Genomic DNA, 16860 nt, shown 5'->3' with positions numbered 1-16860 from the left:
TTTTTTTTTGCAAACATACAAAATACACAAAACAAAACTTAGACATAAACTACATTTACACAATACATTGGAACTTCATGTTCCGTCTTATAGCAGTTTCAAATCGGTACAATTCTCCTTATGTTATTTCCCTTCTAATATATTTCATTTGAGTTTCACCATTTTTAACCCTCTTATTTTTACTTCTCTATCTGATATATTAGGTGATTACCTCTAATAGGTTTAAACTCTCTTGAGTGCATATATACATGGTAATCCTCCTTAACTTCTATTTTTGGGCTTTCTTGGCTTCTTTCATTGACCCTTGTTTCTTTCTTCCATCCCTTTGATATTATCGGCCCAGTCAGATCTCTGTGATGTTTCTTTCATGAGCTTCTGTTATTGCTATAATACTGCAGGATCCAATCTGGGTCAGTCACTAGAACCAGAGGTTTTGTCTTCCAAGCTTTCAGACTTGTGCTGGAGCACATCCTCTTTAGTAGAGTGTGTGCCATTCTGTGTGTGGTATTTATAGCGTCTGCTGTAAGTGGACTTTTAGATGCTGACTGGGGTGTGTTGATGGCTGTTGAAGGCTGCCCAGCTTTTGCCTTCTAAGTATTTGATAGGCTGGTGGTAAATCCGCACTCCTGTTGACTGCTGAAGAGCCTGTTTCCCAGGCTTCAATCACTTCCCTGGTCGTTTTTCTGCCTGCTCGTCCAACAATCTTAGTAGCTGTAAAATCGAATGTGTGTCCTTGTTCATTTCAGAATGTTTAAATATAATACTCTCTAAATACTTTTTTAAAAAATTGACATGCTAGTGTTCTTGAACTTCAACGAATTAAAGAAAGGCTATTAGAATTTCACCCAAATGAGACGAACAGATTGCACCTACCTGGCTAAAATGCCTGGACCACCTATCCTGATCAAGGATAAAATCAGTCTCTGAGGAGCCCCAATGTCTGTGTATTTCTCCAAATTTGGTGGCACGGGTAGCGTGGTTCGAGAAGGTCTCCCATTTCACAATATCAAAACTGGCACTCAACTCCCCTTTGTCATCCAAATATACTCCTTCTAGAGAGGAGTTGTAGAACTGGGTGTTTCCCAGGAAAGGGTGAAGCTAAAGAGAAGAGAAACCAACCATGTTCAGAGAACACGAAACCAAGTCTAATAATTCCATTTTCCTGTAAAATCTTAGGTATAATAGAAGGTATACTCTTAGAATGTATTTTTCTAATGGTTTTTTTTTACTTTTAGTTGCTTATTTGCAACAGTTTCTTATTCATGTCTTTAATTGTGTGAGCCATTCAGAGACAGGTGTGTGAGATGGGTGTTTACGTCATTTGAATAAATACAATAAATAAAATCAGCAGCAGCAGCATCTAAGAAAAATAGGTGACAGTGGCAACTGGACTTTCTGGTTTTTCTTTGAAGACATTTCACTTCTCATCCAAGAAGCTTCTTCAGCTCTGATAGTGTAGTGGGGAGTGGAAAGATTTGTGTTCCTTGCAGAGAACTGGTCATTTGCATCCTTTTAGAGGGTCATTGAAGCACTTGGAGATTTATCTACGTCTTCAGGGTCACCTGAGGAGTGCTCCTGGTTCCTGTAGTCTGCAATTTTTTTCCTCTGGACTTTTAGCTGTACAATTTGGGATGAACACCATTTGAATAGTGTAGGAGTAGGAATGGATTTCCAGAGGAAAAACCCTCCAAGTGGTTCAATGACCCTCTAAAAGGATGCAAATGACCAGCTGGCTGCAAGGAATATAAATCCTTCCATTCCCTGCTGGCCTGTCAGAGCTGAAGAAATTTCTTGGATGAGAAGAGAAACGTCTTTAAAAGAAAAAAAAAACAAGGAAGTCAAGTTGCCTCCTGAAAAAGCACCTTTGCAACTCCCAATGGTTTAATCACAGAACTTTCCATAACCTAAACATTAGGCAGGAGAAAAATATTTCTGGAGGTGAAGGAACATGAGTAGGGTAGATTGGTCCAAGTGTTGTCTCAGGGACATGAAGACCTAGCCTAAGAGACATGAGAAACAGAACGTTCTGCAAGAAATTGCAAAATGGATTTCTTTGAAACCCCCTAAAATTATCTCACCACAACACCTCAGCGGTTCTCAACCTTGGATGGCAGCTCAAGAAAGCAGAATGACCTCTCAGGATGAAAAAAAAACCCTCTACCTGCCATGATGGAATACTATGTGATCTCAGCCCGTCTTCACCTCCAGGTCTTATCTTGTGGGTTCTCCAAGACCGGGCCCTATCGATGGCCCTTGCCACAGCCTGCACAAGACTGGAAATGCGGTAGCTGTCCATGGAAAAAATCCTCTCCACAAACTCTTCACTTGGGACCTCCAGAATCTCCTGCTTCTTGCATCTTCTCCTCCATTTGACTGACAATGGAGCCTTTGAAAGCACACATTCAAAGGCTGCCAATCCGAACTTGTTCATGGTATCAAAAAAGGTTTGAAAATTGTCATTGGTAACCCTTTTCTCCTGATGACACATGAAAGAGAAAAGGCCGTGGATTTCCTTGTTGGCAAAAATACCATAAGCGAAATTCAACGTCAGGTCCCACAAAGCTGTTGTGATCCAGATTTTCCCCACAATGGGGATCTTAAATATCGTAGTCACCATGACCTGTAAAGTTCTTATGATGCCGTAAAAGAAACGCACCTCCGCATAATAAATGAAGACAGTGACATTATTCCACATGAATAATGCTTCAAGGGGCAATAATGGGAATGCCTGGTGTCCTTGGATCTTCAACGAGAAAGCAACACAAATCTCATTCCTGGTTAAGACTGGGCTCAAAGTCCTCATGAACCTTTCTCCATTATACGTGTCTGGAGAAACAAGGCTGACCCAGTTCCACCCAAAGTGCTGGAGTAACTTGGCAATCATGTGGTACAGATGTTCTTCTTTGGGGACCATCCGATAGACAAATGGGAACTGGATTTTATCACTCAGAGCTTCAGAAGCAAAAGCGTAGCTGACCTAAGAAGGAGCAGAAAAAAAGGACTTCCTGAAGAAATGAGGATGCAGGTAAAACAAAGAGACAGGAAGGTCCAGCTTGGGGAAATTCAAATATTGGCACCTTGGGAGCCCCACAGAGAAAATCATCTCATTTTAGAGATAGGTAGAAGGAGATGCAACTGGAATGAAGGGATAGGTCAGAGGTTGGCAACCTTAAACAGTCAAAGAGCCATAAATGCCTTAACCAGAAGCTCCCCCATTCAATTCTGGAGCCAACCAGAAGTCCAGTTGCCCCACCATATAATATTCTCCTAGCACAGATCCTTTTTCCTCTACCTGTCTTAACCAAAAGCCCTATCAATTGTGGTACCAACCGGTGACAGGGAGCTGCAGCAGAGGGATGAAAGAGCCACATGCAGCTCCAGAGCTGTGGGTTGCTGACCCCTGGGGTAGGTTGTAGTTTCCAAAAGAGAGAGAGAAAGAGAAGAGGGAAAATAAGAGAAAGACTGGTTCACAAACCGGACCAAACCGAACACCCCAATTATACGGTTTAGAACTTAGTCCTTTCTTAGCACAGCCAAACTTTGGCTATGCTATAGAATTAGATAAATGGCAAAAACTTTGGGATAAAAACTACAAACAGACAATGGCTACTGTTTATAAGGAAAACCTTTACAAAATATTCTATCGGTGGCATCTGCCACTGGCAAGACTAGCAACAAATTTTAAAAATATGTTTGCCCAATGTTGGAAATGTACCCCTACACCAGCTACCTATTATCATATGTGGTGGACATGTATGAAGTCAAGAAAATGCTGGACAAAAATACATACATGGTTGGAACAGATGATTAAGCAGCATATACATTTAAAGCCAGAAACATTTCTGTTGGGTATAATACCAGAAAGCTATGATAAAGGGACTATATACTTAATGCTACGTGTATTGACAGCAGCGAGAATTGTATTTGCACAGTATTGGAAAAATGAGAGCATCCCATTAGATAAAAGCTGGAAGATATTGGATTGTGCAGAGATGGATAGACTGACATTGAAAATAGAAGATAAAGGAGATACAGAGTTCTACTCAACATGGGATAGGTTTTATCAACGGTTAGATATAAGGGGTAGAGATTAGATGAAGAAAGATTATTGTTATGTGCATGTAAAAGCTGAGCGTCTATAATATAAATATGCTAGTATAATGAACATGATTATAAATAAGCTAATCTAACTATTAATATTACTATAATTAATATGTATATTATTATACTTTATTCATTAAACATGAAACTCAGGCAACTGAACATTCAAAAAATGCATCACAAATACCATTGACTGGTACTAATGGTTGATATGGGTTGCTTCCAGCATCCTAGGTAGCAACCAAGTACCTTCTTAAAATATACAATTTATTATTATTTCTTTTATTCATTAAGCATGAAACTCAGTCAAGTGAACATTTGAAGATGTGGCCCAAATTTCATTGACTGGTGCTAATGGTTGATACAGGTTGCTGCCAGCATCCTAGGTATCAATCAGATTTGTATATTATTATTATTATGTGGTTAATCTTTGGTGAGATTCACAGCCTTTGGGACTGGTTGGTAGCCTAACAGCTCGAGTCCTAACCAAGGACCTAGGAACTGTTAAGGTAATGTCGGAGGATATAAGTTGTTCCAAGTAGGGTGGTTTTTGGTAGAGTCAGAAAGTTCAAGTCATTTTATTTATAAGTCAAGTTGTTGTTGTTGTTATTGCTGCTGCTGCTGCTACTACTACTACTACATCTGTTACTTTTTTGGTAAAATGAAATGCCTGGACAATACACTGTTTTCAAAATATTTATATATATAAATAAAAATATTATTTAAAAAAGAAGCTTAGTCATTTCTTCTTTTTCAATTGAACAAATATCCTGTAGAAAAAAGAATGGAAGTTTTGGATAGATCAGAAGATTGACTATGGAACAACATTCCAGAATGCACATGAAGATGAAAGAACTGAAGTTACAGAATGACCATGTTTTTAAAAAATGAAGAGATATGTTCAAGTTTAGGCAGGATACCCTTCCTTTGGCGATCCTTCTATTCTACATTTGAGCACTTAAGCAGGGAGCACAAGAAGACCCTTCACTGGGACAATTTGAAGAAATAAAACTCAGCGCAGGAACACACTGGACTGCTGAAAGGTCAAAAGGGTAGAATATATAGGTAGATCCCCAAGCATTCCTGTCCTTATCTGGCCCCAGCACTCTCCTTCTTTAGACAGAAGGGGAGATCAACCATCCGCATGCACCCTTGGCTTCTTGAGGCCAATCAGAGAACCCAATTCCAGACTACGCTGATTCCTACCTGTGGTATTTTGTAGATGCTGGACATGATTGAAATCTGACTGGAAGCCTCCGACTCCACTCCTTCAATCATCGCCAAGAGATTTCTTGCTTTTCCACAGCTGTAGTTGGGAACGCTGGCTTCCCCGGTTGAGAGAAGGTCTGCCATGGCATCGTAGGTCATCCCAGCCTCATAATAATTGTCATAGAAGTTGTAGCCCAGAGTGACATTGGAGAGGAGCTTGGCGTTTTGGTTGATCTCCTCGGTGGCAAAAGAGAAGGACAGGAGATACCAGAAGATAAATGGACCCACCCTAAAGTAAAACACAGGGGTTGCCTGATCATTTTCATTGCAGAACAACTTATGACAGGATCTCTTTTTAATGCACAATCCTATACACAACTGCAGTGTATTTGCATTGCAAACTACAGTGAATAATCTCAACTGTACATGCAAGAAGAGGGAGATAACACCAACACCACAAGACACCAAGACAGACCTTTCTTAGCAACACAGCACATGTGGTCTTGGGTTACTTTAGGAGCACAAGTGCTGGTTCTTTGTGGTTAAATGGAATCTTAAAACCAAAACCTCAAGAATCCCCTCAGAAGAAGCCGGGGAAAATAATCCTTGATGGACAGGGTGGTTTGGAGTGAAAAAAGAAACCACAGAGGAACATTTATGACATACCCCTCAAGACTGGTGACGGGAGGCTTATAGAAGACAGCTGGCTTGAACTTAACTGTTGTGGCAGAACTAATCCCACCGATGTTGAGATCTCCTGATTGATAGTAAGTGTAGACAGCATTGCTGTCCTTGACGAAATTAAGGAGACATTTTCTGCCACCGGTTGCACTGGACAGCAGAACCAGAAGCAACAACAGCAGAAATTTCTGGGACTTGATTATGTCCACCAGAATCCCTTTCTTCATTGCAACCCTTGATGGCATTTCAAAAAGCACAGTTTTCTCAGCAGGGCAGAATGAATCCAGCAGCAGGGAGATCAAGTAGGAGGCAATGAAGCTTTGCATGAGCAAAGCACCACCTGTTCAGAGACAGGGCTATTTAAGAACTGCTTCTCTCCTCTTGGGTGGAAGCCTCAAGCAGCAATTTCACTTTGCTTCCTGATGTTTGTCTTCTTGGATCCCGAGAGAATCAACTTCAGAAAAAATCCCTCATGCTCCAGCGGGGAGCACAATTCAATTATTTTTGATCATTGCAACAGGGAAGCTGAATGTTTCCTGTGATATCCAGATCTGTCTCTGTCTCTCTCTCTCTCTGTCTCGCTGTCTCTCTCTCTCTCTGTGTCTCCCTGTCTCTCCCCCACCTCTCTCTCGGAATGGAGGAAGATGAAAGTTCAATGAGAGGGTTCAGGGAGTTTTGGTCCAACGTACCGTATTTTTCAGACTATAAGACGCACCGGTGTATAAGACGCACAAAGATTTCAAAGAGGTAAGTAAGAAAAAAAAAGTTTTTGTCCTCCAGGCCCCCAGGAGCACTCTGCGGGCTTCAGCAGGGCTGGGGTAAGGCAAAAACACCCCTGTTTTTCACTGAAACATTTTCCCTTCCCCCAGTCTTTCTGAAACCTGCAGAGTGCTTCTGGGGGGTGGGGGAAAGCAAAAACACCCCTATTTTGGTGAAAAATGGCCCATTTTCACCCATTTTTCACAAAAATGGGATGCGGGGCGGAGCTTCGGGAGGCCAAAATAGCTGTATTCATTGTATAAGACACACCAACATTTCCACACTCTTTTGAGGGGGAGGAAGGTGCATCTTATATACCAAAAATATAGTAGTTTTAGAGACTTTCACGTAGGACTGGGCTTTCTCAAAGAAATAATAAAAAGAGATATGAAGGCTACACCTGAAGTCCCCATACAGATATAGCTAGGAGACCTTTCTACAAACAATGAATATTCTAAAAGAGAAGCCAATGTCGCAATGGTATGGACATGCAGTCTCAATGCTCTGAGACCATCACCAATACTTTTGCCGCTGGGTGGTCCAATCGGACCCAAACCGTCCCGAAGAGATGGTGAACAGGAAGACTACGTCTTGCTGATCTCAGGGACCTCGCAAAGTCCCTGATTGATCCAAGAGAAGGTTTTCAAACTGGCAACAAAAGGTAGGCTGATGAAGTTGGGACGGCTCCGGAACAGAAGGAAACGGAAAGAGAAAGTGTTATATACTTGCTACAGTTATAATGGTTTCCACCAAGGTCCTCTGTTCCGGCGGGAATAGAGCTTTAATCTCATTGGTCAAAGTGTCTGACAGCTCCCTATAAAAGGGCTGCTGTCAGACTCAACCTTTGCTGGATTGTTCTCACTTGTTGTATTTAATAAAGAGCTGTTGTTACCATTAGCCTGTGTGTGCCTTTCCATTACCCGATCTAACATTTTCCTTCCTTCCTTCCTTCCTTCCTTCCTTCCCTTCTTTTTCCTTCCCTCTTCATTCTTTCTTCTTCCTTCCCCTCTTTATTTTTTTTCCTTGTTCTCTTCCCATTTCCCATCTTCCCTTCTTTTTTGACCCTTTCGACACCCCTGATATACAACAATCCAGCCAAAGTTCACTTCTTTATTTGCTCACACCTAATAGACAGAATGAGAGGGACACAGTGGCTCAATGGCTAAGACACTGAGCTTGTCAATCAAAAAGGCCAGTAGTTTGGCAGTTTGAATCCCTAGTGTCATGTAATGGAGTGAGCTTCCATTAATTGTACCAACTTCTGCCAACCTAGCAGTTTGAAAGCATGTAAAAATGCAAGTAGAAAAATAGGGAGCACCTTTGGTGGGAAGGTAACAGTGTTCCGTGCACCTTTGGCATTTAGTCATGCTGGCCACATGACCATGGAGACATCTTCAGACATTGCTTCCTCTTTGGCTTTGAAACAGAGATGAGCACCACCCCCTAGAGTTGGGAACGACTAGCACATATATGTGAGGGGAACCTTTACCTTTACCTTTAATGGACAGAATCTTGCCAGATTAAACTCACATTAGTCTCACCCTGTCAGCTTCTGCTTTGCTGTTGCTTCAGCTGCCATGAAACGGGGAGGGAGGGCATGGTATTTGGGTGGGGTTACTCGATGTGCTGGAGGAATGTTCTGGAGTTCTCTGGATGGTCAGACTACGCATGCGTGGGTGTTTCCCGCCTGGACTAACGGCACCGACATTCCATCTTCGTGATGCCTTTTGAAGTTATCTCACACCTGACACTTGAAGGACTTATGATTGGACTAAGCCTATGATGCCAGGGGGTGTGGAATGGGCTATTCTATATATCAACTGCTTTCGCGCCTAATTAATCAGACTTCGCTATGCAACCGCTCTTTAACCATTTTTAATTAGTAAAAGTACATTTGATTTTCCACGTATGGAGTCTCATGGTCTTTCTTTCCTAATTATTAAATGGAGAGGTGCTGACACACCCTCATAAATATACCCTGAGAGCTTCTATGGAGTGGCTATCTTAACTCAGTTCCTCTGTCTCCTTTTCAGCTCTGGCCTGTGCTGCCTCTTGTTTCACCTCCTCCTTAGAATGTGCTCCTTCCTTTCTGGGAAACTGCTACTTCATTGTGGTAGATTGGGTAGAAACTAGGAGTGAAATTCAGCAAGTTCTGGAGAACCAGTACCGGAAATTTTGAGTCGTTTGGACTTTGGAGAACTGGCAAATACCACCTCTGGCTGTCCCAGAGTGGGGTGGGAATGGAGATTTTGCAATATCCTTCCCCTGCCATGCCCACCAAGCCAGCCCACAGAACTGGTAGTAAAAAAAAATTGAATTTCATCACTGGTAGAAACATTGTGTGATTGACACAAAAATCGCTCGGCTATCTCCAGGATCAAATGAGAACTCAAACCTGGATCTCTGAGTACTACATCACTACATTCGGACACATCCTTGTAAGAGAAAGCTATAAAAAGATTTTATCAGGAAAAGAAAGAGTAAGCAGAAAACATACTATTTAGGCAAAATATCCAGGAGAATCAAGCATGTTAGAGGAAAACACACAGAGAAAATGAATTCCAAACAATGGATGGCAAGTCCCACTAATTCTGCCCAGTATGAACTATGTGGTGGCTGACCATAACTGCAGGAGGAAAACTAAGGTGGAGATAGTCTGACTTAGGTAGAGGCAGTTGGCTGTTTGTGATGTCACAAGGGAAAGAGCAGCTGATTGGCTGTGAAAACAGGCAAGGCCAAGGGGAGGTAAGTGAAGGGTACTAGTGGCCTCAAAGAAGAACTTCTGGGAGATGTCCATGGACTTCTTCAAAAGAAGGAACAAAAGGGGTTCCCAAAATCAAGGAAGAATCCACCATCTCATCACCTCACAACTTCATTCCTGCTCATGGATGGATGAATACATAATAGATGATAGGTAGGTAGGTAGGTGGGTGGGTGGGTGGGTGGGTGGATGGATAGAGAGAGAGAGAGAGAGAGAGAGAGAGAGAGAGAGAGAGATAGAGAGAGAGAGAGAGAGAGAGAGAGAGAGAGATAGATAGATAGATAGATGATACTTTAATTTTATTTATATCTTTATTTTGTCACTCATGTACAAGGTAACAGGAATAAGAATAAACATGAATAAGAACACAGGAAATGGGTACAAATAAATGGGGACAGTAGGACAGGGATGTTAGGCATGCTGGTGCACTTATGCATGCCCCTACTGACCTCTTAGGAATGGGGTGAGGTCAGCAGTAGACAGTTTAAGGTTAACATTATGGGGGTTTGAGGATGTAACAGAGTCAGGGATTGCATTTCAGATAGATGATAGATGAGAGAGAGAGAGAGACAGACAGACATATATGATAGATAGATAGATAGATAGATAGATAGATAGATAGATAGATAGATAGATAGATAGATAGATAGATAGATAGATAGATAGATAGATAGATCCCTTTCCTCCCCAACCCCTCTTTTCCTGCCCTCTTGGATTTGCCGATCATTCTGTGGGTTCGAAATTATAGTCCTCCCGCCAGCCCCGCGATCATTGCTGAGGCAACACTTCGGGTTCCCTATCGACGACGGCGCCCCGCCCGCGTCGAAGGGGAAGCGGAAGTACCTTCCTACCAGAGTTTGCACGGCCTTCTGTCTGCTCGCGCTGGGATTGCGGGGAGAAGGTGGGCGCAGCGGCGGGAGGGTCTCGACGCCCCCCCCCCCCCGTGCAAAAGGATGACGGTCCCATTCCTTAGCCCAATTTTGCAAGGCTCTCCGGAGGCAAGGGAGCATGGGCAGCCCATTAGCTCTGCCTCCCACAAGCTCGGTGCAAGAGAGCGGCGACCGCGGGGGAGTGGGGGGTCCTGGGGGATGGACTGCAACCCCATCATCCCCATCATCCACTGTGCGGATGGGGGAAGCGGAGGAGCGAAGGAAGGAAGAGGAGAGAAAAGCCGCCCAGATGCAACCTGCAATTCGGGGGACAGAACCCTCCCTGCAAAACAGCATCCAAAGGCTGAGCAGCCCGGGGCGTGTGCAGAGTGCCTTGTCCTTCTCTCAGAAGCCGAGCGCCTCTAAACCCCCTTAAACAAGGATCTCTTGCTTGGACTTGGGGATTCCTTTGGGCTGTGCAGGGCTTTGAGCCCCTCCAGGGTTAAAGAAGGGGGGCAGAGGTGATTCTACCACCTATGCTCTAATCCAACTGCAGCGCTACTGGCCTTGTTAGACCCCAGACCCCCAGCTAGAGAGTCAGTCAGTCAGTCAGTCAGTCTGTCTGTCTGTCTGTCTGTCTGTCTATCTATCTATCTATCTATCTATCTATCTATCTATCTATCTATCTATCTATCTATCTATCTATCATTTATATCTATCACCCATAACTATCTATCATCTATCTATCTCTTCTCTCCTTTACAGGTGAAGCCATGGCTTTGGGGTCACAATCTGCATTGTCATTTTTGTGGGCTGCACCGCCAAAGGTAGGTTACGGGGCAGGAAGAAAAAGAAGATTTAAGTACAGGTAGTCCTTGACATGACCATAATTGAGCCCCAAATTTCTGTTTCAAAGTGAGACATGGGTTAAGTGAATTTTGGCCCATTTTATGACCTTTCTTGCCTCAGTTGTTAAGGGAATAACAATGTTGGAAGGGACCTTGGAGGTCTTCTACTCCAATCTTAGATTCCTCAAGCAGGTGTTGTGGCCTGCCAGCAGAGCTGGCAGCAGATTCGAACAATGAGGAGGTTGGGGAGGAACATGGGCCAGTCTTGAAGTCTGGGGAAGGCTCTGATGAGGGCTCTGTATCGGAGGCAGAGAGGGGGCCAGAGGCGTATGCCAGTTATCAGCTGCCTTCAGAATCAGAAATTAGTGAGGCAGATGAACAGCTGGAGCCTGTTCCCAGTGTGAACATGTGCAGAGTTGCCAGAAGAAGGGAACAGCTAAAGAAGAGGGGTCGACTTGAGAGTAAGATCATAGGTGGATGATGAATGGCTCCTCCCAGAGGAAATAAAAGAGGAGCAAAAGGGGAGTGGAGTTTGCAGGAGACAATTAGTTTGCTTAATTGGCTCGTGACTGTCCAAGACTCCTTGCCAAGTTTTGCAGATATCAGCTCTCCAAGCCAGATAAGGTCTGTGACTGTAAATCCTCCCTTGAAAAACTTTGCTGGATGTGAATGGGCAGAATTCACAGGAAATTAATCAAAGGGGGGTTTTTTTGGTCGGGACAAGGAGTTTGCTTCATGCTCTTGGGAAGCCTAGGTCAGAACAGCAGGAATCCCTATCATTTTAGAGAAGTTGTTGTCCAATCTTTTCTTGAAAACCTCCAGTGATAGAGCAACTCACAACTTCTGGAAACAAGTCATTCCACAGGCTAATTGTTCTCACTGTTAGGAACTCTCTTTGAGGTGGGCCTGAGAAAGAGAATCAGGCCCAAAGTCTCTCTGGACCTTTTCCGGCTGGTGATGGATGGGAACTGGTGTCCCTGGTCTTAATCCTCCAGCATGACCAGTGGTGGGATTCAGCCAGTTCGCACGTATTCGGGAGAGCCGATTGTTAACTTTCTAAGCAGTTTGGAGAATTGGTTGTTGGAAGAAATCTCATTTTGTTTATCCCTACTTTACAGGATTAATCCTGTAGGGAAGGCAGGAAGGAAACATTCTGGTTTTGTTTGTAGCCTTATCTTTATTGCCCTGCTTACAGAAACTGTCTCTCTGGTTAACCCTTATTACATTGTAACAGTTAAGACGTTTGCCTTGCCCACATGGTCACATGACCACCAAGCCACGCCTACCCAGTTGGTCATTAGAGCAGAGAACCGGTTGTTACATTATTTGAATCCCAAAGCTAAGCATGATGCTTACTTCCGGCTTCTTGTTTTTGTTTCAGCAGCTTACCGAAGTTCTTCTGGAGAAGGTGCCGTGTGTTCCACCTGAACTTCCTTCCAGATTGTGACTTGGGTTTTCTTTTTCAGGCTGTTGTATTCTTCAAAGAGTTGGTGGTGTATTTCTCAGAGGAGGAATGGGCTCTGCTGGATCGGGGCCAAAGGACCTTGTACAGGGAAGTCATGCTGGAGACATACAGGATCGTGGCCTCGCTCAGTGAGTCTCCTTTAATCTGGTCTCGATTCCTGTGTCTTTTCTTTGCCCAGGTAGTCCTCGATTTACGTCCACAATCGAACCCGACATTTCTCTTGTGACCTTTGTGAAATACATTTTGCCCGCATTTTACGACCTCTCTTGTCGAAGTTGTTAAGGGAACCACTGGAGTTGATAAGTTAGTAACCTGGCTGTTAAGTGAACCTGGCTTCCCTATTGATTTTGCTGGTGGGAAGATCACCAGAGGGGATCACATAACCTTGGGACACAGCAATGGTCATAAGTGTGGAGAGTTGCCAAGCGTCTGGATTTTGATCACATGATTGTGGAGAGGCTGCAAAGGTCATAACTGTGAAAAACGACCCTAAGTCACATTTTTCAGGGCCGTTGTAACCTTGGATGGTCACTAAGCGAACTGTTGTAAGTTGAGGACTACCTGTATTGCCTTGGTGGACTCAAGGGAGGCATTTTGAAAAGTGTTAAATCTTTCCAGGATGTCTTTCCAACCTTCAGCTGGCACTTTTCAGGGGGGGGGGGGGGCTCGCGCTGTCTGCGATTGTCATGGAGCCCAAGCCCAAGGGCGGCTACATGCTGAGCAGCCTCGTTGAGGTGGTGGAGAGGATCCTCGGCTTCCTGCCCACCAAGGCCCTCTTGCGGGCGACCTGGTGAGCAGCCAGAGGGCAGCAAGGGAGCGCCCGGGATGCCCAAGGACCCCGAGGAGCCACAAGAGAGGAGCCGCCCCTTGAATTGGGGGAGAAGCAGGGGGTCGTAGCCAAGGAGGGATGGGGGCAGTAGAGGGGGGTGCTGGTGGCGATGGCAGCGGAGGCAGGCAGAAGTCCGAAGGGAGCAGCTGACACCCCTGGGGGGGGAGGGGGCTTCAGGAGGAGGGTGGCCTCAGGTCAAGGACTGTAATTCCCCCCCCCCATAATGTGATTGGGTTTCCTGCCTAGGCAGGGGGTTGGACTAGAAGACCTCCAAGGTCCCTTCCAACTCTGCTATTGTATTGTATTTGTGTGGAGATACCTCCTTTTTGGTGTTTTGACCTCTTGGAGATGAAGGACCCCATGGAAGGAGGTTGATCTGAAGCATTGCCACCATTTCAGGTCCTCCTTTCGCTGAACCCGTCTTTAATAAGGACAAGGTGGGAGATGTTTCTTCTGCCACCTTCTGCTAGGTCCTTTGAGACAATCTGGCACAGAGAAAACATGGGGGAAACTGATGGTGATATCTACTTATAACCAGTTATGGCTGGTTCGGAGCACCTCCAAATCCCACCCCTGACTGGCCCCGCCTACCCCGCCCCTCCCATCCTGCCCCTCCCCTCCCAGGAGTCTCCACACGGCTCGTTTTGGATGCAAGGTAAGTGCAGGGCCTGCATGGAGTCTCGGGGCGGGGGGAAAACGGGCCTCCCGGAAGGCTGGAAATGGGCCCGTTACTGGCCTCTGGAGAGTCTCCAGAGCCCGGGGAGGCAGTTTTTACCTTCCCAGAGGCTTGAGGAAAGCCTCCAGAGCCTGGGGAAGGTGAAAACGGCCCCCCGCCATGGTGCAGGAGGCCGACTAGACCATGCCCACCATGGCCACATACCCCAGCAACTGGGCAGAGAATCCATTGCTGAAATTTTTGAAGCCGGCCCCTGGGCTGACCCCCTATTCTTTGGGGCAGGCCCTTAGATATTGGAATACTGTTACCATATCACCCCTACTCGCAATCCCCTGACAATTTACAAGAATGACTGATTGTGTACATTTGTTCCACTTTTCCATTTCATTTGTCATCTAGTCTTTTCTCTGTGTTTCTGTCCAAGCAGGTTCAGTGTTGGAAGATTCCCCTGCTCAGGAGCTGGGGTGTATCTCCTCCAGAATGGCCAAAGATGAAGAGCAGGAAGAGATCGCTGGTGATCTCAAGGGATCAGGGGGACAGGAAGGGCAAAAAGCAGAGACTAGGAGGAATCTGCCTGCCTTCCGGCCACAGGACCCTTGTCAAAACTTAATCCAGAAACAGGAAGAAAAGGACAAAAATCCTTCAGATAGCAGGGCATTAATCTCCAAATTCAAACTTGAATTGAACCAGAGAATTTATACAGGGGAGAAACTCTATCAACGTTCAGGATGGACAAAGAGCTCAAACTTGCTTTCGCATCAAAAAATCCATCCCAGTGAGAAATCAGATCATTGCTCGGCGCCCAGAAAGAACTTTCTTCAGATGGGTGATCTTTTGCCGTATCAAAGAATTTGCGGAGAAGAGGAATTATTTAAATGCTCAGAGTGCGGAAGGCAATTCAATCAGAGCCTCTCTCTAGCCCGACACCAGCGATTACACACGGAAGAAAGACCCTACCGATGCTTGGAGTGTGGAAAGTGTTTTGGTAGGAACACTTCCCTTATTTCACATGGGAGAATCCACACTGGGGAAAAACGATACAAATGCCTGGAGTGCGGCAAGAGCTTTAGCCACACCGCGCTCCTAAGTCGGCATAAAAAAAGTCACTCGGGAGAGAAGCCATACCTCTGCTTGGAATGTCCCAAGGCATTCACCACGAATGTCGGTCTGGTTTCTCACAAGAGAATTCACACGGGGGAAAAACCGTACATGTGTCTTGAGTGTGGAAAGTGGTTTCGGCAGGGAACACACCTTACGACCCACCGGAGGACCCACACTGGGGAGAAGCCATACAAATGCTTTGAGTGTGGAAGGAGCTTCAGTCAGAGTTCGCACCTCACTTTGCACCAACGCACTCACACGGGAGAGAAACCGTACCAGTGCTCTGTGTGCGAGAAGACGTTCAGCAGCAGAACTTACCTGAATTGCCATGAAAGGACCCACACGGGAGAGAAACCCTACAAATGCCTGGACTGCGGAAAGAGCTTCAGTCAGAGCACCAGCCTCAGCATCCATAAAAAGATTCACCGAGGGGTGAAACCGTACGCGTGTTTTGTGTGCCGAAAGAGCTATTCATGTAAGAAAAACCTCACTTATCATGAGAGAATCCACACAGAGAGAAAAACCCTCTCAGTCCTTGGAGCGCAAAAGAGCCTTTGAAGAAATGCAGTTTTTGAATCCCATCGGTGTAAAACGATTCAGATGTTACAAACTCCGAAAGAGTTCAGAAACTGCAATGAAAATGAGATGGAACATCTGGGGAGCGGGTCAAAAAAATAATGATGGGGATTGCAGACCCATGTTTAAAGCCCTGTCACTTGGCCTGTGCATCGCATGTGCCCTATAACACAATAACAGAACTAGAAGGGAGCTTAGAGATCTTCTAGTCCAAACCCCTGCTCAAGCAGGGGACCATATACCATTTCGGACAAATGATTGTCCAATCTCTTCTTAAAAACCTCCAATACCAATAACTTCTGGAGGCAAGCCATTCAACTTATTAATTGTTCCATCAGGAAATTTCTGCTTAGTTCTAGGTTGCTTCTTTCCTTGATGAGTTTCCATCGATTGCTCCTTGTTCTGCCTTCAGGTGATTTGGAAAATAGGTTGACCCCCTCTTCTTTGTGGCAGCCCCTCAAATATTTGAACAGTGTTATACTGTCAGCCCTAGACCTTCTTTTCACTAGACTAATCCCCATACCTGCAACTGTCTTCAGTTCCCTAATCATCTTGGTTGCCCTCCTCTGCACTCTATGATAGGCACAGCTGCCATCTTGGTTTTTTTAACCCCTCTGCAATTCTAAAATTCACCTTTTAGCGATCCAAGACTGTTCCACTGATAGCTGTACGAACCATTGCAATAATTCAGATATTAATAACTGAATAAAGCAAATAATATTAGAGTTCCCAAGTGTGTGGAGAGTTTCTGTTGGAAGAATAAACTTAACAAAATAACTCATGTGCCTAATGAATAGGGGGGAAGGATGCTTACATTGTGATGCAGACTTTACAGTCTTTAACAAATACAAGAAGTGTAGAAACAGTACATGATGGACATAAAGCATGTGTGAGAATAAATGAAGTGTTTCAACACTAAACAGGAAGTGAGAAACGGAAGTGAAGTTTTCTATTCAAGACATTTATGAATAAAGCATGTTTGGAA

General features: G+C 44.7%; 1 protein-coding gene across 1 annotated transcript; it reads left to right on the top strand.

Annotated features, from left to right (window-relative positions):
* Positions 1–10360: 10360 nt before the first annotated feature.
* On the top strand, positions 10361–16144 carry LOC116503782 (zinc finger protein 501-like). Its single transcript, XM_032210403.1, has 4 exons — positions 10361–10412; positions 11146–11207; positions 12695–12821; positions 14626–16144. Exons 2-4 carry the CDS (start codon positions 11154–11156, stop codon positions 15855–15857), a joined length of 1413 nt encoding a protein of 470 aa, XP_032066294.1. The 5' UTR covers positions 10361–10412; positions 11146–11153; the 3' UTR covers positions 15858–16144.
* The last annotated feature ends 716 nt before the right edge of the window (positions 16145–16860 follow it).

Source organism: Thamnophis elegans, chromosome 2 (genome assembly GCF_009769535.1).
Source record: "Thamnophis elegans isolate rThaEle1 chromosome 2, rThaEle1.pri, whole genome shotgun sequence".
NCBI lineage: Eukaryota > Metazoa > Chordata > Lepidosauria > Squamata > Colubridae > Thamnophis > Thamnophis elegans.
The sequence above is the reverse complement of the archived record's forward strand: the minus strand, read 5'-3'. Positions and strand labels throughout refer to the sequence as shown.